A 23,247-nucleotide genomic window follows, 5' to 3' on the forward strand; every position below is an offset into this window, starting at 1 on the left:
CCAGGACAGCACGACTTCACCACGTGCAGGGGACCACCCTCCTCCCACCAGCTCCCCCGCCGAGTTCTCTCTGCTGAATGCTGCCAAGGAGAATTTACACCCACTATGGAAATTTCTGACAAGTTTCCTAACAGCTACACAGAGCCTGGCTCCCAGCCCCAGCTTCTCTGAATAAGATGATTCTCTAGACTCCATAGATTCCTCTTTAGCTTCCTCTAGCTCTGGACATCAGATACTCCTCTTTTGTAGCCCCTGTAGCACCCTAAATTTTGTCTACTGACCCTTATCACTCTTTTAAAAGTTTTTACTTATCTTCTTTGCAAGGCAGAGTTCTGTCTACACGGTCATGCACCACATAACATTTCAGTCAACAACAAACATACGACAGTGGTGTACCACAAGGCCTAGGTGTGTAGCAGGCTATACCACCTAGGGTTGCGTAAGTGCACTCTATGATGTTCACACAACGATGAAATCACCTAACAACGCATTTCTCAGAATGTGTGCCCATCATTAAGTGAGACTGACTGTATATGTTGCTCATGGCTGTATCTCCTCCAATTTAGTGCTTGGCACATAGTAGACCTCGATAAATAGTTCTTGAAGGAATGAATTACTAATAGCAACCAAAAGGAGTAGCACTGCTTACAGTCATCTTTGATGCAGAATTTCTGCCAGTTGATGGTTCGCTGGGCAGCAATCTCTGCGCAGGCTTTCAGGTGCTCCATCTGAAATGGAAACCCATTGCCAAAAATGAGTCACTCCGCCAAGCAACCCACACGGTACCATGCCAGCTGCCTTGAGGGGTCTTCATCTTGGCCATGGATGCAAACTGAACACGGCCCTCTGTGCAAGGCTGAGCCAGTACACTGGTGAACCTGGGACCAAGGCCCACACTCAGTGTTCTTACTGTTCGACTCCCCACCACACAAAGTCCCTGTGTTTTCAGGCATTCCTCAGATCACTTAGTAATACAGCAGCAAGGATAGGCCAAAACTTGGGAAACTATAATCCAGTTTACATTTTGCTTGTCAAAAGCACAATGGTCAAGAACACCAAATTAGGAGACTTTAATACTGAGGATGTTCTTTCTAGATGCTCTTTTGCGATATGCTCTATTTACTCCGCAAAGTCCAACCTGCAGGCAGTAACATATCACTTTAGTATTCAAGGGAAAAAAATCAGAGATGCAAAAATTTAAAGCTGATCTTGTTCATGATATGGGTAAATGACACTGAGAAGATGCCCAAGTCACCCCTCCTTATAATGGAGGAACCACTGCTAGGTAGGGGTAGGAATGGTGACCCAGAATGGTGACTCAGACCCAGAGGCCAACTACATGTGGTACAGCACTCAATCAAGTATCACGGATTTACCCTGCTCTCAACCCTGGCCATGATGTACCCTAAATATCTCCAAGCCCTGTACTGCTCCATCCAATTACCTACTACGCGGAGCTTCGTCACATGCCCTCTCCCAGCCCTACCATTTCCGACCCCCTCGTACCAGGCTGATGAGTGTGTCGTACTGCAAGGCAGAGCCTGAGCTGGCTGTGACCACGCTTGCCCGGAGGAATATCCCTTGCTCCTCCAGCAACTTCTTGATCCCACGCACGTGGGAGTCCAGAGTGTGCAAATCCCGGAGCTGGCGGTATTTCTCCTTTGAGCCACAGATGAAGAGCAGAAGTTTGCGGACTTGACGGCGCACAAATGGAGTCTGCTGGATCATCAGGTACTTGAGGGGAGAAAGAACACCAAGAGCCAATGACTCTGGAACTGAATCTGAACCAACAACAGCTCCCTGGGTTTTCGTTAACTGTTATTAAAAACTGGTGAGAAACACAAACCAAGCTATTTCCCCACAACCAAGCTAGCTTCCAGTGATAGAAAGGCATAAAAAGAAAGAAGTCAAAGAGGAAAAAATAAGACTATTCCTGCTCCCCTTTCTGGAATACTTAGGAATTTACAGGTGGGCCTCTACTCTGGCCCATACAGAGTAAAACTGTTAAGGAAAAAAAAAAAAAAAACATTCAGAATCTCTGTCAGGTAAAAGAGCTAGGAAAGAGCTTGGATTGTTAACTTCTTGACATAAGCATTTGAGGTTTGCTAATAGATTATTCTATTCAGAGTTAATCTAATGCTTATCATGCTGGTTACTAAGCTATTGCCTCTCAGCTGGTTCCAAACCCACCCTACTGTACCCTCCTCTGTGATGTCCGGCATTATGCTTTCATTGCTTCTTTGCAGCTGGCTCCCTTTTGCTAATAGGGAGCACTAGAGGGACACTGGAAGGCAATAGGAAAAGAAGAGACTTGCTTCTTATTTGCCTGCTATCCTAGCAACAGCCCTTCACCTGTCAGCCTCCATCATTTCTTTCGTATTCAAAGACAAACCAATTATAGTTGGTTTTAATGATCGGCTTCTTTCAGTACTCAGAATCAACATCATGTCCCCTCTGCTCAGAGCTCCTGCGGTCACTGCTCAGATCCACTGGGCCTCTCTTCATACCTAAGGCTGCTGGGAGCTGCTGTTTGCAGTCACTATCTCAGTTACCTCAATGTTCCCTTTTCATCTTTTTGCTTCTTCAATGGCTGTTTAACCAAATCCCTATATTAAAATCTCTGTTAACTTAACTAGTATACTTTCCATTTTCTGGACAGAGTCCAAATGATCAAACTTGTCCATCACCACCATATGTGGGGGAAGTGAAACAGACAAAATCAGGAACTAAAGTGGGTAGCTTGCTTTGATGCACATCCTCCACAGTTTCACTATGTAGTACACTCTAGAGGGGCGAGACCTAAATGGTGGGAGGGAATCTGCTAGGGAAAATACTGTACGAGGGTTAAGATAAAACAGGGCCACAAAAGTAGTCACAGCCAATGTGTCCTCTCCTCAATGGGCACTGCTTGGGACCTTCACTTACCTCTGAGAGAAAGTAAAACCATGAATGATCAAAGACAGGAGGTGGGATTCGAGAACTGGTGTCGGCAATCTTTTTGATTTGGTATGGGAGCCTCAGCACCATCTCTGTTAGAAGCTGAGTGTAGGCCTCAAACACATCAGCAGCATGACCCTGTAGGAAGAACATTTGTGTAAGAACCTGTGACTGACAATTTCTATGACCACTCTTAGAAAAAAGGCTGACCATACTAGGCATACCTTATATTGGAGTCAGTCAACGGCACCTGTCAAAGCCAGAGCCATCGCTGACTGACAATTTAGTTTACAAACAAAGCAAGGCCCCAGGCTTCTGGAGGCAATTTCACTACATGCAAAGGTGACAGTGGAGACAGATCTATCTCGCTGCTCTTAAAAGTTCTAACATTACACTCTGTGGTTTTGGGGAAAGATGACTTTCTATGAGAGATGTATTCCATTGCCTAGAACCAAAACTTCCATAATAACAAGAAATATTTAAATAAACCAAGGGAGCCAGGATGACTGAACTCAGTGGAGAGTCTGGATTCACATCATACAGAGGGGCCAGGGTACGGAGGGGTTGGAGGACAGTGGAAACGACAGCTACCCCGCAAGCTGTGTGGTCCTCAGGAACAGTCTGCACAATGTGTCTCATATATTCATTCACCAGTTATTTACCGGTTCTGTGCCAAGCAGTGGGGGTGTAAACAGGAATAAAATATGGTCTTTGCAGATAGTTTAGAGGGAACACTCCGCATATGTGCACAGGGCACTCTGAGAACCTGGGAAAAGGCTATCTCAATCAGACATGATAGCAGGCAAGTGTGTACTGGGGAAGGTTTTCCCAAGGATCCAATGCTTGAACTGGGTCGTGAGGGACTGGGAATTAGCTAGATGGGAGAAGAAAGGGATGCAGAGGGAGAGGAAAGAATTTCAGAAGAGACAGCATGCACAAAGGCAACATGCCACATCTTGGAAAATGCACAGGTTAGTAGGGCTGTATGTAGGAGCTGAATCCTCAAAGAACTTTTTGGCCTAAAATTATAAAAAAAAAAAAAAAAACACCAAAAGGTCATAAAAAAAGAGAAAAGTATGATCAGATTCACATTTTATACCTGTTATACTCCAATACTATTCAGAGCAGTTCTGAGTACATGGTAAGAAGCACAGCTAGTACAACCTGCTAGCTCCATTACACAAATTCAATAGAATAGAAATGATTATAATAATGAACATTTATTGAGCACTAGTCAGTTACAAACATCAGCTCATTCAATGCTCACAACAACTCTATAAAGCAGATATTGTATCCTAGATTTGTGTATCTTTATTTTCCAGGTACACAAACTGAGGCTTACTGAAGGTTAGATATAACTTCTCCCAGCCTCATCGCTAGTGAGTGGGAATGCTTGTTCCCACTTACCTGATCAGAAAGCCCACCCTCTAAACTAGCATGTTAAAAGGACTCTAATGACAGCAGGGGGAGTCTCTCACATATACATTAAGACGTGACCCACTACTGATAACTTGACCTCGTACCGTCTCATTTTTTCCTAAGGACCTCGACATGAAAGGACATGACTGTCTGATTTCATTTGATGCCTCAGGTTTACAAAGTGTCAGGAATCAGGATCCCTGCAAGCGTATGGAAGAAGTGATTATTTATTAAATCACGCTGAGAGTAAACCTCATCAAGGAATGCAGGCTCCCTTTGCAGCTCCTTCAGCTCTACTCAGCATGAAGAAGCAAGTGCTCTGGATGAGAGAGAAAAGCAGCTCTTTGTCCAGAGAAGGACCTCACCTTCACATACTGGCGGAGGAAGAACGGGCTCATGTCAGGTGGAGAGGAAGTAGTATGTGGTTTCAGCAACTGGCTGGTAGCCACGGGCTCCTCATCATTCTGTTGGCTTTTCCAATACTCCAGCAGGGATTTGAGCACGTGCAGGCAGTAATCCACAGCCCCAGAGCTCAGCAGGGCTGCTGCAGTGGCACTGGAGATGAGGGAAGATGACTGGGAGGGCGAGAACAGGGAGAAGGTAAAAATGGCTTGTTAATGCAGCCAGGTATTGCGGGGAGAAAACACTCACAATAGAATCAGTTATCATGGAAGTAGGTTAGTTAGTCTCTTAAGTTAAATGTTTCCCAATTAGCTCAAACATGTCCCTAACTCTTTTGAATAATGGCATATAAGAGAAAACAAACAAAAGAAAACAAAAAAAAAGTCAGTTCGCAACTCTGATCTCCCTACACACACCTGCCAGAGGTCAAGGGGCAAGGATGAGATAACCTTTCCACCTGGAGGGGATGCATTTTCTCTTTTCCCTTGGGCAACCAGAAAAGAAGCCCACTTCAAGGAAAAGAGAGAAAACTTTCCACTACAGACACTCCTTAGCAACCCCACCCTCCCAGTAGGGGCTCTTCTCACAGAACCAGCTTCCAAAAGAGACTGGGTGAGTGTTCACATGAATAAAAAAGTAGGAGAAAAGCTACTGTAAATAAAACCATTAGGAGAGCCTTGCAAATCCCAGCAAACCCCACAGCTCTTAAGCTCATTAAGATTGGATGCAGTTCAGCCTCCATTTCTACCTTCTCTGCTTTGTGCTAATCTCCTTTCCACCACGCACATGCTGCTTTCTCTCTGCTTTATTACCATACCTTATAGCAACATACAGCAGGGGAATCCTCTTAGCCACTCCGCCTTGCAGAACAGTCCCCTGCTTTCCAATAATGGAACTTTCAAACCCTTTAACCCCTCCAATGGAGGGATTGTTGGCAAAGATCAGGGCTTGGAAGGGATTCAGAAAAACGTGAGGTCTCTGTTCTTGAAGAGGTAACAGCTTAGAATCTAACTCCTCTCGAGCAACAACGGTCTATTCCAACAGAGGACTATCACCTGTGCCCTCAGCCCTAACACAACCGGACAACCCTCTTATCTTTTTCTGCACCCGTAAGTTCAAAGCAAAAATACCTCACATACGGAAGACTTGGATCCAGATTTGGTCCGAGACATGAAGACACTCAGGAGTCTCATTACTACCAGATGGACTTCATTCAGGGCACTGCGCTCATTCTTCTTGGAGACATCCTGCAGGCAGAAGTGGAGCCCGGAAGCCCAGACTTACTTTTAAGCTTGAGGCATCGTCTGAACAAGATTCCCTCAAGCCTTTCAGTTCTAAATGTTCCAGACGCAGAGGTAAAACAAGCTCAACGTATCCCTGAACTACACCTGGACTACCTAGAGCCTGATACACTTAGGAGGCCCTATTAGGATATAAACAACTAATTTACTGTTTCCACCTTGAGAGCTACAACAGGTCCATGAGGGCAGGGGACTTCGTCTTGTTCCTCATTTATGCCCAGATCCAAAACATGTCTGGGCTAAAGTAGGCACTGAAAACATTTTTGTTGAATCAATACAACTGGAGCCCTCAGTGGATGGTTACCCCTGAAAATAGGGAAAGTTCCTCTAAGAGAGGAATGAAAAACTCAGAATTGATCCCAGCCAATCCCTTTCTCACACAGTATGACTTTCAAATTTTACCTTTTTATCCATGCCCAGTTCAGCAATAAGCTGGGAAAGCAGGTTGTCCAGGGCCCCTTTGTCCTTCTCATCTTCTCCATCCAGATCTGCAGTGAGCATCAGAATGACCTAGAAGTCAACAGAGAGATAAAACATGAAAGCCAATTCCCTAGAGAACAACTTGAAACACAAGGTTTTCAGAAGAAATCCCAACCTTCCTGACTTCCCTGTCAATCCTAACGGTGATCCATGAAAAGGTTCTAAATCGCAAGGTATCTGAAGTGTAAGTTTCCAAAGTCAAAATAGTCCAATTCTGATATATACCACACCTGGCATCACAGAAAATGTTTTGCAAAAAGTCTCTAAAACTAAATGACTAACCAACATACGTCCAACCAAAATGGGCTAAGAATTGAAGAACAATTTTGCCCAAGAGGAAGGCAGCTAGTGGGAGAACAGCTGTCACAAGACCACACTCTACTACTAATATTAATAAAGAATCGCTATGGACTAAATTTCTGGAGCAGACTTTTGCTCCTGGCTCTGCCAATAACGAGCTAGATGACTGTGGACATTTTTTAAAAATTATCTGACCCCCGGGCATGTCATCTATAAAATGAAGGGCTGTGACTTGCAGTTCAAAATTGCATTCCATTGTTCTATGACCTAATACCAAAGTCTTATAGAGCCTCTGGAAGAGAGATGACAGCATGCTTAAAGATGGTCCAACTGTAATGTGACAGACTCAGTGAACTGAGGGATACCTGCATGTACGGGATGGCCCGGACACCCCCAACATTTCGTAACTGGGGCAAGGTTTGCAGTAGTCTCTCCAACAGCATCAGACGGACCATGTGCAGCCTAAAAGGCCAAAGAAAATAGATGAAACACGAGCTAGTACACAATCACTAACCAGCTGAATATAGTTCTTTCCTCCTGCCAGCAAAGTAAACAAGGAGCACGTGCTTAGAAACAATCTTAGCATTTAAAAATGCTAATAAATGCCTATATGGTATACCAGCAACATAGGATAATCTCACTCTGTTAAAAGGGAGTAAAACTGTCCCAAATTACAACTGATGGTATTGAAAAGCTGCTACATTAAAGTTAAAATAGTTCTCAAGCAATCAGGTCCTAGCAGTTCTCAGTATCAAAAGCAAATCCTCAATAGTAAGCCCTATGGTTTTTTTCAACACATGGCCCTATTCTGCCTCCAGGCATTATCTTCTGGCATTCTTCTATCTATAATTCTATATCATCCAGCTGCATAGTGACCAAACTCTTTCTTGCTCATGCTTTCCAAATCCTCAGGAAGGTCGGTCACTGCTTTATCCTCTCACACCTTAATTATTTTTCCTAGTGTAAAATTCAACTTCAACACCGCCCTTCCCATACTAGACCCATGAGTTTGCCCATATATTCAGCGGCCACTACCCAGCCTTCTTCATTTGCAGATAGACAGCTGGGCTTTCCATACTAAGTGTGTGCAGCTGGTTCTCTAGTGACTACACTGATTCAAAAGGACCAATATGAAAATTAACTAATTAGGGTTGGTTGGCACTCTCGCCTAACACAGTCTTAAACAGATTTAAGAGTACATTTGCTGAATGAATTGACTAGATTCACTCTCACAGTTAGTAAACTGTTCATTTTGCAGACTATGTGTAAGAAACCATATGCCTGTATTTTTTTTTTAAGTGTGATTTTTATGTATTACATACATATCCTAACAGGTATCCAGAACATTTTCAAAACAATCTAAGTTTGAACGAAAGTGCAGCATCTTACTTGAATAACAAATGACTTCATTCTAAAAAGAACTTGAAGGAATAAGCGTAATGTCCTTCAGAATCCTGTAACACGTAAAAGCCCACACGTGAATCCATGAAAAATTAAGCAAGCTGTGTGGCGATTACAAATGAATAATAGTTGCTCAGGAATGAATGAGGTAAAAGTGAGCAAAGATGAGATGACTTTTAGGATAAAACATAAGCTTTGAGATGGATTAAAATTTCCAGATTTGAAGAACATGCATGTGAACATGATAAACACACATAAAGGAAAAGTCAACAAAATAAGCAGAGTCTGGATCTGGACCAAGTTCATGCCAGATGACTGGCTTTTCAAATTCTTTGACAGTATTCTTAAAACTTAACAATAAAATTAAACACTGTAGCAAAAATTGCAATTTCAAAACAATTTAGTTATTATATTATTTAAAACAAATCACCTAATTATTTAATTAACTTATTCCTGAAAAAACATTAACTTAAAACCACTTAAGAGACTTCCATTATCAATATGGCTAGGATACCTAAATTGACCCTCCTGCTAAAAACAACTAAAAATTCTTTAAAAAAAAAAAAAGTGTGTGTGTGTGTGTGTGTGTGTATAATTTTAGAAGGAATGACAGATCTCAAAACATTTCAAAGGACTGAAATCATATTGTATGTCCCCCAACCATAGCAAATTAAACCATAAATCGTTAACAGAAAAATAATTAGAAAATCTCCAAATGTTTGGAAATTCAGCAACATATTTCTAAATGCAGCATGAGTCCAAAGACTAAATAACAACAGAATTTAGAACACACTTTAACTGAACAGCAATGAAAATACAACATATCAAAATATGTGGGTTCCTGCCAAAGCAAGGTTTAAAGGAAATTTTAGAGAGACATATATAGCTTCAAATATGTATTTAAAAGTAAAGATTTTAAATCAGTGATTTAAGCTTCCACCTTATGAAGCTAGAAAAAAGAACAGAAAATTAAGCCCCCAATAATAAAAAAAAGTACTAAAAAAAAGTAAGAAGAGAGAGAAAATAATAAAGTGGAAATAAAAAAGAAGCAGACTTACAACAGAGAAAAAATAAAGCCAAAAGCTAGTTCATTGTAAATAAAAGTTGAAAACTCTTAGAAAGACAGGTTTTTGAAAAACAAAAGTTACCAATATTAAAAATAAAAAGTGGTACATCACTACAGATCCTAAAGATATTAAAAGGATGACAAAATATATTATGAGCAACCTTATGCCAATAAAGTTCATGACCTAAATAAATATACAACATACCAAATCTGGCACATGAAGAAACAGAATAATTCCATATCATTTAAAAAAATAAATCTATAATTAAAAATCTTTCATTAAAAGTCCAGACCCAGATGACCTCACAGCTTTTATAAATTTTCCCAAGAATTTATACATGAAATAATACTGGTCTTACACACACTCCTCTAGAGAAGAGAAAGGGAAAAAATGTCCTCCCTTACTTTATGAGGCCAGAATAACATGCATCCCAATACCTGAAGAAGACATTTCAAAGAAGAAAAATCACAGGCCTAACTAAAATATCAGCAAATAAAATCCAGTAATACAAAGGATAGGACATGATAATTAACTGTCCTCACAAGGTTGGTTTAATAATGGAAAAATCAATTAATATAATTTACAACCTCAAACAGAATAAATAAGACATATATACCAACTCAATACGTGCAACAAAATCTATCAGAAAGCTTCAAAAACCCATTCAAGATAAAAAGCTTCTAGCAAACTAGGACCAGAACTTCACTAATTAGATATCCATAGGAAACTCTCTCTAGTTAGCATTAAACTTAGTGGGAAAATACTGAACCTTTTCCCCTGTGTTTGGGAATGTAATAAGGATGCCCACCTTCACTACTCCTTTTAACACCATCCTAGTCAATGCAATAAGACAAGAAAAGGCAATTAAAAGGTATAAAAATTGGAGAGAAGAGAAAAAAGTTAACACTGTTATTATTTGCAGGTCACAAGATTGTACAAGCAGGATCTACAATTAGAAATAATCTATAATTAGAATTAACCTAATTATCAAAATCTATAACTAGGGTTTAATAAGCACCTTTATAAAAGATCACTGAATACAAAGTCAAGATAGAAACAACGAGCTCCCCAGCAATTATGAAATTACTTGGCCAAGAGATTGAATGAAAATACAAACACGAGGGGATAAACAGAGCCCTGAGACTGATTTTAGGGCATTTGAAAATTCAAACCGATGATGCTCTGAAGACAACTTGAACATCTGGTTACTAGAACCTCACAGAGCATCTGGAACAGAAAAAAGATTCCAGAAATTGCCCCAAGTGGGCAGTTTTCTGAGAACCTCACAGAAGAACCACAGAAGGCAATACCATCAATTTAAAAGTTAATAGAAACAGACTATTCCCCCCGCCACACACACATACTTCTTCCCCACCCAGGAACCTATAACAAAAATTGGCTAATTCAAATCTTGACACTGAGAGGAAGAGAGGGAAAAAAAAATAGCTGCTAAGAATATAGTCCAATTTATACATTTTTTTTTTCTTCTGGTTAATACTTTTTGTGTCCTTATTTAAGAAATCTTGCCAATCCCAAGTTAGTAGACATTTTGTCTACTAAAACCTGCAAAGTAATACCTTTTGCATTCAAATCTACAGTCAACTGATTTTTCTGTATAAGATCAGGTCAAGATTCAATTTATTCTGTATTCATTTCCAACTGACCCATTGCCATTTATTGAAAAGATCATCTTTTCCTCCATTGTACAGAAAAGTTATCTTTGTCATAAATCAGGTGACCATGTATGTGGATTTGTTTCTGAACTCTAGTCTGTTTCATTAATCTATTTGTCTATCCTTGTACTATTATCCAACTGCCTTACTTACCATAGCTTTAAAATACTATAAAGCTACAGTTGTGTAGAATCTTTGTAGGTTTTCTTCAATATTGCTTTCGATAATCATAATTCCTTACTCTCCAAATAAATTTTAGTATCAGCTTGTCAATTTTGACACATGCATAAAACCAGCTGAGATTTCTGACTGGGATTTTACTGAATATATAACAATTTTAAGACAACTGTCATCTTTATAATAATGAGTCTTTCAACCCACAGACATGTTATATTCCTTCACTTATTTATGTTTCGTAGTTTTCAACGTATATATCTTTCAAACTTATACCTAAACATTTGATGTTATCTGATGCTACGCAAATAGATCTCAAGAAACTATAATTAAGCAGATAAAAATTTTTGAAAAAGAAAAGAGACATGAAGAAAGGAATACAATGGTCTCACTTCTATTTAAGTGGAGTCCCAGAAAGAGAAATAACAGAAAATAAGGCAAAAGCAATATTCAATGAGATTAATGGCTGATAATTTTCCAGAACAGGAGACACTAAACCACATATTCTAGTAGAACAAATATAAAGAAACCCATCCTCAAACATATCCTAGTAAAACCTACAAAAAATGAAAACATAAAGATCTTAAAAGCAGCAGTAAAGATATTATTTTCAAAGGAGTAATAGTTATAATAGCAGGCGACATCTCATCAGTGTTAATAGCTACCGTTTTCAACTTCGGCAGAATAAAACTGTCAGCTCAAAAATTGTATACCCAGCAAAATACATTTTAAAAAATATATTTTCCATTACCTTATAAACATGCTGAACAAGAAGCTATTTCTAATGTATGCTTAATAACTATCACTGTTGAACTCATAGCGGTGCCATTTATAAAGAGAATGCTACAAAATAAGTTAATGGATAATGATGAAATAAGGAAGATCTGAGGGATGGGGATATATGTTTTTATGCTAATCATTTCACAGTTACTAAGGGATGTACGTAAACCTTAAAAGAAAAACCACTTTTTATTCTCTCTGCAATTGATCTGATGTAATTCTAATTAGGACAAAGACAGATCTAGAGCATGTGTTAAGATTTTAAACTGTTTCGTGAATTTATTACCTTTATACTTCAAGAGAAATATACTGTTATTACCACTCCACCTCCTGCAACAGATCCATCATCCTGTTCCTGAAATTCTCCCATAGGAAAGAAAACCTACGGACTGAGAATGAGAAGGTCCTGACCTGTTGCTAGTGTGGACATCTCCTTCCCCTTCCCCTTCCCCTTCTCCTTCTCCCTCAGAGCCGTCTCCTTCCTGGTGTCCAGTAGTGGTGCTGATGGCACCAGTGCTTGAGCTGACACTTCCTGGTCCAGCCGGATGCCCCTCTGCTGTGCCATCTCCATAAGCACTGCTCCGGCCAGATACTAGAGGTAAATGGGTTAAAAAGTACAAATCAACTCCCAAAGTATGACGGAATCCAATGCATTCTGAAGTCAGCAACAGAAGATGACTGGTAGCTTTAGACGTGTTTTTCTTCTGTGCAAAGCTAAGTAACAATGGAATTCATGATTCTGACGCCATAGCACTAAGCTAAATGACTCAGGGCAGCCATTTGTCCTTCTACAGAACCTAAGATCTACCTACAAGAACGATCTTAATCTCAGCTGTTGATAACTTCCATTCATGTTCCAGAGGAAACATACACTGATTTGAGAATCTAGACATCAGCGACTCTTTAATCTCCTCCATAAAAAATTTTCATATACAATTTTTAAATGGCTGTGTCATGTTCCCTCATTCTAGAGCCCCATCCTATCAGCTAGCACACTATGAAGAAGGCCTACAACATTAACACGTTAGATCATGAGCAACGATTGCCCAAAGTATCTTCCCACAATAGACGAGCAAAACTGTAGTGACAGATTTCCATAATTGTTTTAGATTAATCATGCTTTGGCATTATGCATGCCGTTGCTTTCTTCCACTAACACATAATTAAAAGCTGTCTGTAAAATATTTCAATATGAACCTCACTGAGCTTACACTATTATCACTGAACATTTGAAACTCCAGGAGGGAGATCAAATGAATTCCGTTAAGACTTCCAGTAAGTCTCCAAAGCTTCCCTCTGCTGAAACCAATCCCAGGACCCAGGTAGGGATTATGTGTTTGTCCCCACCCTCCACCCAAGGAGATCAGGACCCCAAGCCACATTACCACTGTGCTCGCCAGCCACTGAGTCCACCGCACTTCCCCCGCTCTCCGAGCCCACACTACCACCGTGGTCAGCAGGAGAGGTCCGAAGCGTGGAACCATCAGTCGCTGCTGTGCTGCCCTCGTCATCTGAGGCTGGAGCTGAGAGAGTAACGAGAGCTGTTACAGGTAAAAACCCCTCCTTGGGACGAAAGCATCAAACCATACAGTGCAGTGGGCACAATGCAGTTATCTAGCCTGTCATCAAAGAAAAAAGGGAAAGATTTGCTTTGCTGGTTAATCACTAACAATAACAAACACTATACACGGTGCATTGCAAACAGTACTTAGATGGAAGTGAAAACCCAGTTCACTGGGCATTTCCTTCGCTGTTCTATTATGGTGCAAATAAAACAGTGCAGAGATTCAGTAAGAATCTGTGACATAGACGCTCAGTTTTCTAGGTAAAATGCTTCATGGGCACCATTGTGTAGGTGTTACTGACACCTGCTGAGATCAGAAACTAGCCATTACCATTCAAAGCACAGAACTCTGAATTTTAATGAGATTTGTTTTGTAATCAGTTAATTCGTGCTATGTTAGGAAATCACTTTTCACGAGCTCTCAATCAACCCTGTTTTTCTTTCTAATTGGGTGGTCCAGAGGGGAGCTCATTGGACAATTTCACCCCTCCTAATCATCCTTATTAGACGCTACTAATGAAGCAAGGAAATTCCCCAGAGACAGCCACAGCATCCGGGATCAGGGCTGAGCTGAGACAGGAGGAAAATGCTGGATGAGATACATGGGGGAGGAAAGCCGAGACAGCCACAGAGCACAGTAGGAACACAACTGGCATAGCGTGACAGCGACCTCCAAGCCTGAGATGATAGCAACTAAAGAGACCTAAGGAAAGCAATAAGCCATGGCAGCAGGTGAGAGGGGACAGCCAATTTCTCCCTTTCTTTCTTATCTTTTGAAGGTAAAACTTCAAAAGAAAAAAAAAAGGAAACAAATACAGGGAAGCAGCAGTCTCAAAATCTAAATCAACCCTTTTATTACTCAGGGGTTGATTTTCCAGTGGCTTGTTCAGATGTTCCATCCTCCTCTGTTCGGCCCAACTCTCCACTCAGGAAATTTTATTTTTCTTATCAGATTAAGAAAGAGATTGAAAGTGAAGACAAAGTAAGGTCTGAAGATTTCCTAAGCATCTAAATTGTGCACGAAATCCCTACCTCCCAGGCTCACAGATCCCTTGAGGGTTAACCACACTGACCTGAAGCATAACTGTCTTCTTGAAGCTTCACTTTTATTTGCAAATGAGCTCTATTTCTTGTCTCCCTTTTAATATTGTCTAAAATATCAGAACTCTGGTGAAGAACCCTGAAAGCTGTAATTTAAGCCCTGCAAAGCTGATCAACCTGCAAGCTGCCCTCTTGGCCTTTTCTGGGGGAATTAGCTGAAGCCAGGCAGCATGCAAAGTGTGGGGAAGCGAAGCCATGAGCACCTTTGCAGAGCTGCATCAGTATGCCTTTCCACACTCGTATTTCCAAAGCAAAGGCAGAAGCAGGAAGTCCAGAATGGCCTGTCAAAGCAGCTGCCCGTTACACTCTCACAGCACTGGAAACAAGGCCTGAGGGTCCTGAGGCCCTGAGCCGTGCTCCTTGCTGCGGACAGTTACCTGATGCTGTGGTGTCAGAGAGGGTTCCTGCGTCCAGAGAGGAAGAGCTGGGTGCCTGGCCGGACAGCCCCAGGCTCTGCAGGCCCAGGGCACTGCTGCTGCTGCCTGGGAAACAAGTGGAGAGTGAGCACAACATCCCCACCAGACCCCATCCACAACGCTGCTTGGGCCACCTGCTGCCCTCAGGAGTCTAAACTCACCAGCGTGTGACCCCTCTGGCCTATAGGAAGATAATCAATAGCTATTGCTGTCCAACCACATTTGGTTACAGAGGTGGTAGAAGGCTTCCTTCAGCCTCAGGTAGGACACAGGCTGGAGGAATCTAACAGATTTAGGAAGAAATAATCCAAAGACCAAACTAACAGAAACTATGAGATTGGCTCCAGACTGAAAACGCCACCACAATCCCTCTCACTCTCCACCTGTATCTCTGAACAGCTCTCACCCAGATCGACCTCTCCCCAAATCTGGGGACAAGCTAAGTCAGCTGGACATCAGTAACTGCCAAACCCTCTTTCCTGTGCAAGGCCAATGGGCCGCTCTGATCCTGGCATTGCCTTCTACCTTGTTGGTCCTGCTGCAGGCTCAGGGCAATGGCTAGTTCAACCATGGTCTCGTCATCTGCATCAGGCGGGATGTCCAGCATGGGGGGAAAGCCCTCTGCGCCTGCCAGCAGGGCCTCCAGGGGAGAGGGGTTGCCATTGTTGACATTTTCAGCTGTCTCCAGGACCATCGACTCAGACTGCAGAGAGAAAGCTCTGTCAGTGTCCCACGGTATATGGCAGCTTTTGGAAGTCCACTGAATGAGAGTTAGAGGAGAGTCAGAGGCTCCTCCTCCCCTCTCCTGGGGCCAGACTCACCACCATCTCAAAATCTCCATGGTCCACCTCACTCTGTTCCTGGCTTTCCTGACGGATGTGACCACCATTTGGGATCCCTGATGACTGCATTTTCTCATCTGCGTCATCGTCGTCATCATCATCCTTGTCTCCTGAGTCGAAGAAATCCCGGTCACCTAAAGGTGCTTGCAGGTCTTTACCTCTCTCAGCATGTGGTGTAAGGAGTCCCATAGCAAACGGAAGCCCAGACGAGCTATCGGCTGGCACCTATGCCTTAGAAGTAAACTCCAGGGTGCTATGCCTGGCCTTGTTCTCACACTTCCTGGACCTGGCAGGGTCTGGGAAGATGGGGTTGGCAGTGACAGCTCATCCCCCTTAGGAAATAACTTTTCTAGCTGATGGGAGTAGGGGAACCCTTGGATTCCAAAGAGATTTACATAAAGCAGAGAAATCTAAGGCCAGTAGGCCCAAGAGCTCCTACCAACTCTCAGAAGACCTTGGGCAAACAGGAAAAATAATAAAATGAGTTGTTTATCTGTTATCTGTCATGGCAGCTTAGAGTGTTATTTTACTATTTTTTTCCAAAACAACTGGGTAAGATTTTCACACTACATAATCATTGAGAAAAACCAGAATTGAGATGTAAAACCATCAGATGGAAGCTGAGGACACCACTACAGGTCCTGCCCCGGCCAGTTTCTGTGTGACAGGGAGAGGCCTTCCTACAAGGGAGAAGTCCAGGTTAGACTCCTACTTGTCAGAAGAGGATGGAGACGTCATCTTCCATTCGATGTGCTGTGAAAGTGTGTGGATGTGGCCTTAACTGGAAACATAACTATCTGCACTCCAGCTTCTCGCCAAAAGTGTACAAACTGTTGTCAAAAGCTTAGATCGGATAAATAATATGCAAGGAAGACTGTCTAAAGGTTACGAAGTTACATGTATTCCTCTAGACCTGCACCGTACCATACAGTAACCACTAGCCACATGTGGCTATTGAGCACTTAAAATGTGACTAGTCCAAATGGAAATATAATTATTAGTACACACTACACACTAGATTAAGATAACACAAAAAAATTTTTAAGGACGCAAAATATTTCACTAATAATTTTTTATACTGGCTACATGTTGAAATATTTTTGATATACTAGGTTAAATAAATAAGTTAACTTCAACATATTTCTTTTTCATCTTTATAATGTGGCTAATAAATTTAAAATCACATATTTGACTTCCACTGGAAATTTACTTCTGAGGCAAATCACGGAACCAGAGTTTTATAATATAATGCTAACATTTAGACACTTTTGAGAATTGCTTTTACTAAAATGTTGAGTGTTATATGCTGTTGACTTGTGTCCGAGTAGGTCATGAGGGAAATCGCTTGTGAAATTTGCTGTCAAACTTACTGTAGGTGGTAAGACCACTGAGGATCCTTCCCCTTCAGCAACAAAAATGGACCCCTAATGGAACGCTTTTATGCCAGGAAATGTCTATTTTTCCTGAAAAACAGCTGTTTTTCTTCTTTAGTCACTGTTATTTTTATAACTGTTTTTACTTTATTTTTGCTATGGGTCTTAGGAAACTTTCAGCCAAACAGAAAATCTTCTCTTAACAACCATGCAGGACCTGATGATGTAGACTTTTTTGTATCCTTGGCTTGATTTTACTATTGTTCCTTTATTTTCATTCCACTTACCATCTGCATTTTTATACGCCACCTTAAATTCTTTATGGAGTAAGGTAGGGTAAAACAACGGCTATATAAATAAAGGTCTCCAGGACCTTGGTCAACACAAGCAGCACGTCATCCTTCTTCCCCCTTCTCACTACATGTGCATGAGCCTAAACCCAGACCTCACATACCCATTGGAGTGTTACTTCGAGGGGAGGAGGGCAATGTCACATGTCTCCGCTTGTTCCTGGGCCTTAGGACTCGAATTAGAGCTTGTTTACAAGAGAAGCTCACGGCAGGATCCTGAGGTTGGAAAGGAAACTGTCATGCTTAGGTTTTATACTATTCATGAAACTTTCTATAAAACACTGTCCTCTCCTGGTTAGATCTACCTACTCTCACCTGAAACTCTGCTAATGAAGTTCAGCAGTGAACCCCATTTTCTGACCTGGCATATGTAAGACCCATTCATTACATTCTTATATTGCAGTTCCTGGTAGCAGACTGGCAGGTCATTTGCTCTCTACAAATGAGTTTTGGCTTTTCGTCAGATGATCAGACTCATCTTAGCTCTGTACTAAAAGCAGAACTTCTAACACTTAGCTTCTATGACAATCACTGGAAATAGACATGGATGATTGTCAATCATGTACTCACTGAATTAACACTCGCTTAGCACTAACTATGTAGCAACCACCAGGACCTTCCCTGGGGATTCAGCACTAAACCAAAGTCCATTCCCTCTTCAAATCTTTTTTTCCCCATTAAATGAATAAAATCTTAAAACTTTTATTGATATTCGAAACTCTTAATTCCCATTACCTCCCTTTAAGTCTGTTTTACTTCATTAGTTAGTAGACTTACGAAAACATTCTTTCTAGACGTTCCCAAGCTATCTAGGATTGTAACGATACGTACGGGACACAACAGCATCTGCATGTAGATCTTGGATGCAGTGTTGATACAGTCCAGCTCACACGTGCAGTAGCCATGAATGATGTCTACTAGAGCATTGACGGTAGCTTCAATATGAGTTAGGCCTGAAGGAAAGAAAAACCTAATGGAAAAACTTCTAACAACTTGAGCATCTCAGACAAAAACATAAACAAATCCTTATCCCCACATAAAGGTCAAGCTAACAAAAAAATAACAAGCACGCACAAAGCAAAACAAACAAAACATATGCACAGAATGTAGGCTGTCGGCATTACTTGTGATTTATTTTATTAATAGTCTTCTAATCCCCCAAACTGTGCTGAAAAGCCTTTCCAAATATCCTGCATCATAGAAATAAGTAGTTGTCTATTCTTTATGGACATCAAAAGACAGGGCAGACAAGTGTGAAGGCGTGAGCAGATTCTCAATGTTCTCCACTATTTCCAGACCTGAGGTGATGATAAACATGACCTTGACATGCCGTTTAGGTTTATTGTTCAAGTAACCTCCAAACACAAATGAGCACCAGAGGTTGTTCTACTTTTCTAGATTGCTATTCAGATCCTTACTCGTCCACCTAAACTCGGGACAATGTGAGAAGTCAGATACCAAAGGCGGCGGTAACTTAGAAATAAAATAATTCTCAAAGTTGATGCTTAACTTTTACCTTTTGAACTGGTTTTAAATCAAGCTTTCAAATATTTTTTAAAAAATGATTACACACACAAAGGACACACACACACGTCTCTTTATGTGAAATAGTCAACCCCACACGAAGAAATACAAGAAAATCCCACTTCTCTGCCACACCACTACATTCCTTTCCCAGGACCAATGTGTTCATTTCACGCACTTCTCTATCTCCTAAATAATAATTCTGGAAGAAACGAATGACGAAGGCTAATGGCTAAGGGTTCGACCCGTTCAAAGACGGAACTTATATCAGGCTTTGGTATCTATCAAGACTCAAGTTTCCCTCTCAACATGATACCTGGCAGGCAGGCAGGTGCCAAAAAGGCATTCTTGGGTTTGGATGCATGGAGTTTCCAGAAGTGGTTCACCAGCTGGGTGATGAAACTACAGCAATCTCCTTCCGACTGCTTCTGAGGTTCTTTCCCCTCATCCACTCCTTCTAAGCAGGAGAAAGAAAATTATTAACGACAGTAAATGGGAGATGGAATTTAATTTGTTTTAAGGTTAACTCAGGTCAAGGAAGCTTGCCTGGGGAGGGAGTTTCAAGTGGGGCCCCAATCAATATGCCAACTATCCCTAGACTCCAGCAGGCACATCTAGGAAAAAAACAGTCTGGGAAAGGAATATCACAAAAAACATTGTATGTTAGAATTAAGTAAAAGGGGGAGCATTCAGGATCTTTACAGCAGATTCAGAGATCTCAGGTCCAACTGTTCAACTTTTAAAAACTAGGGGAACATCTGAGATTTTCTAGAATAATTCCTGGATTATAATATTAGAAGAAGGAACAAAATGATGACAGCACATGGGAGCATGTAAATAAAAGAGAATTGTAAAGGCATCAATAAATTACATTTGATAATGGAAAAACAAGTTTGGTACCCAGCCAACATGAGGAGAGAGGAGGAAAACAGAACTGAGCACTGAGAAAGGCCACTACACATACTAATAAAATACGGGCAAAAAAAAAAAAAAAAAAACAGAATGAAAGCAAAAGATATGACCCTATTACTTTGAAGTAACCAGGGCCCAACCTTAAATTTACCCCGAAGACCTTAAGAGGTGGTGACAGATTATATCTGATGTCCAGAGCACTAGATAATCCAAGGAATAAGCACTAGAAAGCACATTTACTTAAAATGACACAATCCTAACGTCACGAGCCCTACAAGGTATAAAGACAAGAAGGTAAAATCCCCATCTGAGAACATGAAGTCAGACAGAAGCCAGTGGGGAAAAAAAAGAGGATGAAAGGGTATAGAAGGTGCGCTAAGTGGATTTGAGGACCACGGCCACATAGGCCAAGTTCACCTGTTTCCATCTGAGGCAGCTTAGACTCCGTAAAGTGGACAAGGTTGTTAGGGCGCATGATGGCAATGGAGCGAGCTGTGATCACCAGCCTCTGGAAGACCTCAGGGTCCAAATCCTTGCCTTCTTTGCTAGATGTGTTGAGACACTGCACAGCTTTGCTCAGCAAGGCCTGATCCTATAACGGAAGGATCACAAATGATAAACCACAAGCCAGGGCTGGGGACTAAAGCAAAGAGGAGAGAACTAGCAGATTATCAGGATGGCTTCCTCCTCTCAAGAGAATAGGTTAAGTACCACCAACTACCTGGAACAAATCTTCAAAGTTAAACTTTTTAATATATAACATATTAAAGACTAAAAAAATCAAAAGCCACAAAGTCAATATCAAAGTATGATGAGAAAAATCAGAAACCACCCAATTCTCCAGAACTACAATATCCCAGATCTCTTTCCTACAGAAAAGTCTCTTCTTTGCAAGTTCATATCGCCCAAAATTATTGTATCCAAAATTGCCTTTCCTGGATAGTCAGCAGGTTAAACTCGTATTTCTCAATTCTCTGGGTTCTTCCTCGTGGATCCGAACTATCATCTTTTCCATCTATGGGAACTGGTCTCACTTAGCACCTTTGGCCACTACTTACTTTTATAGGTGACATCTTCTCCCCCTGAGAGTTTCCCCAACAACCATCCAACGATTTCCTCATAAGAAAGTTACACCTAATTCAGGGTTGTGCCACAGCTGGCGGAGGGAAAAACACCAGGAGCCCCGACCTCCTGAGTGACTCCCCTCCACTCCCTCTCCTCCACTGAGAAACCACCACACTTGAACGTCCCTGCCCTCTCTTTCTAAATCTTGCTAATTCTGTTCGAATGACAGAAAAAAATAAATGCAAGACTAGCAGCCCATTGTTGTCCTGTCCTCAATTTGCAGGGATGTTCACTAATTTCTCAGGAGACACTCAGACTACATGGGTCTAATCTCACTGCTATCCTTTCCCAGCTGACTTCACTATGAAAAGCAGACTTACTTGATTCCCTGTCAGTACCCCAACTTCCACGTCTACAGAAGGCATCCCTGAGAGGGAACGATTACCTTGTGGCTGTGATAGGCCGAGCGGCTGGTGTGTAGGCTGGCCAAAAGGCTCTTGGACTGCTGCTGGACACTGGCTGGTGCTGGCAGGGACAGCAGCAAAGTGGCCAGCTCCTGAGCTGCATTCTTGTTTCTCTCCTAATGCAGAAGAAAGTAGGGTTATCACTAACCCTGCCAAATCTATGCAGAATGCACTGTCTGCACTGTCCTCCCCCGTCCTCCCTTCCAGTCCCCCAGGGCAAGGTCACGTTCCACAGACTGCAAAGAGCAAAACAAGGAATTTCAGAAATTACAATCCTCCCACAATATAGGTGCAGAAATTGGGTCCAAGATCATAACTCCCAGAACAGTGTTCTTTTACCAGAACTCATCCTATTCTAAGAAACACTCTTACCATGGGTCCCCCAAAAGTAGGACATAAGGCCATAAGCTGAAGACTTTTCTGTGAGCTTCTTTGCAAACCAAGATTATACCATAAATATTCTTTCAGCTGAGAGGAGACCTCGGGCCCTCTGACAACTCCACTGACTTCCTGCCTCTTCAGAAAGCTCCACGTACTTTGAAAAAGTAACTTGCCTTTTCGATGATTGGGCCAACAGCAAAGCAGCTTTCCAGGGCTTCTAAAGAACTCACAACCAGCCTAGGGAGAGAGAAAAGCTGGCTTGAGTACAAACACCACCCTTCTCTCCGCCTTGTGCTTTAGCCTGTGCGAACTGAAGTCGCGAGGACCTTGGGGACAGCTAATGAATGCCAAATACAAAATCAAAGCACAAGAAGACCTGCCACAGGCACCATGCATATCGTTTCCTTGTTACAGGCCAGGAGAACCTGGCTCCTGCTTGGAGATCAACCTGAGGCCGTGTTCATAATCCGTAACTCAAAGACAGGGCTTTTCTTCCTCAAAGAGGATCAATGTGCTTCCTTCTGCTGCCTGTGGCAGGGATCACTGAGATAGGCTTAACAGTCTTGATGCCATGGGACCCGAAGCTCAGGTGCCCATCGATCAGTAGGCAAAGGGATACACAAAGGGAAAGGTTAAAGCCATCTTCTTATACTGGGAAGGCCTGGTTACATTTTACTTACGCCTCCTAGAAAATGCACAGAGGCACTTCCTATGAGTCCCTAAGTATGGGGAAGAGCGTGAATTGTATTTTCAGGAGCATGCCAACTGCCAACATGTAAAGGGTACTACAAAGCACCTTTAGAAACCTGAGCAATTTTCTCTTAGGAAAGGCACAGGAAACCCAACTGCTGAAGGCTATCAAGTAACACGCTCCCCAGGGACGACTCCTGTGAGTTTAACGTGGCATAGTAAAGATCAACACTCTGACGACGGACGCTCTGGACAGAGAGGGGAAGTACTGAGAAGGCAGCTGGAGAAAAAGGTCAAGGGGCAGAGGAAGGCAACGAAGAACTAGGGAAAAGGGAGCGGAGGCACAAAACAAAGTTGGAGAGAGCAAGCTCTCTGGTGGCTTTTCAGATGGTAAGACTTCTCCGTAGTCCTGCCACCCCTGCCGCCCCTGCCCCACTTCTCATCCACTGTAGAGGGGGCACAGAGAAGGATGGGGTAAGGAAAGAAAGCCAAGAGAGTCTGAAGCGGCCAATACCAGTGCGCACATACAACCCTCCGCATACTCCACTTTTACGCGAGACAGCTCTGCAGCCATGCAATCAATGACTAGAACAGAAAGAAGCAGGAGGACTGTTCCACAGAAGCAGAATCA

General features: G+C 42.0%; 1 protein-coding gene across 1 annotated transcript in view; it reads right to left on the reverse strand.

The window, feature by feature from the left end:
- UBR4 (ubiquitin protein ligase E3 component n-recognin 4) overlaps positions 1 to 23,247 on the reverse strand; it is a 128,464-nt gene that overhangs the window by 48,662 nt on the left and 56,555 nt on the right. The window contains exons 52-67 of the mRNA XM_011379756.2: positions 20,434 to 20,608; positions 19,421 to 19,561; positions 18,412 to 18,533; positions 17,685 to 17,796; positions 15,837 to 15,967; positions 15,541 to 15,718; positions 14,977 to 15,081; positions 13,320 to 13,457; positions 12,346 to 12,526; positions 7,205 to 7,301; positions 6,462 to 6,569; positions 5,889 to 6,005; positions 4,722 to 4,931; positions 2,926 to 3,075; positions 1,507 to 1,734; positions 650 to 728 (exon numbers count right to left, since the gene is read on the reverse strand). Coding sequence (XP_011378058.1) covers positions 650 to 728; positions 1,507 to 1,734; positions 2,926 to 3,075; positions 4,722 to 4,931; positions 5,889 to 6,005; positions 6,462 to 6,569; positions 7,205 to 7,301; positions 12,346 to 12,526; positions 13,320 to 13,457; positions 14,977 to 15,081; positions 15,541 to 15,718; positions 15,837 to 15,967; positions 17,685 to 17,796; positions 18,412 to 18,533; positions 19,421 to 19,561; positions 20,434 to 20,608 — 2,272 coding nt within the window. The remainder of the gene's footprint in view (positions 1 to 649; positions 729 to 1,506; positions 1,735 to 2,925; positions 3,076 to 4,721; positions 4,932 to 5,888; positions 6,006 to 6,461; positions 6,570 to 7,204; positions 7,302 to 12,345; positions 12,527 to 13,319; positions 13,458 to 14,976; positions 15,082 to 15,540; positions 15,719 to 15,836; positions 15,968 to 17,684; positions 17,797 to 18,411; positions 18,534 to 19,420; positions 19,562 to 20,433; positions 20,609 to 23,247) is intronic.

The sequence above is a fragment of the Pteropus vampyrus genome, unplaced genomic scaffold, assembly GCF_000151845.1.
Source record: "Pteropus vampyrus isolate Shadow unplaced genomic scaffold, Pvam_2.0 Scaffold374, whole genome shotgun sequence".
NCBI lineage: Eukaryota > Metazoa > Chordata > Mammalia > Chiroptera > Pteropodidae > Pteropus > Pteropus vampyrus.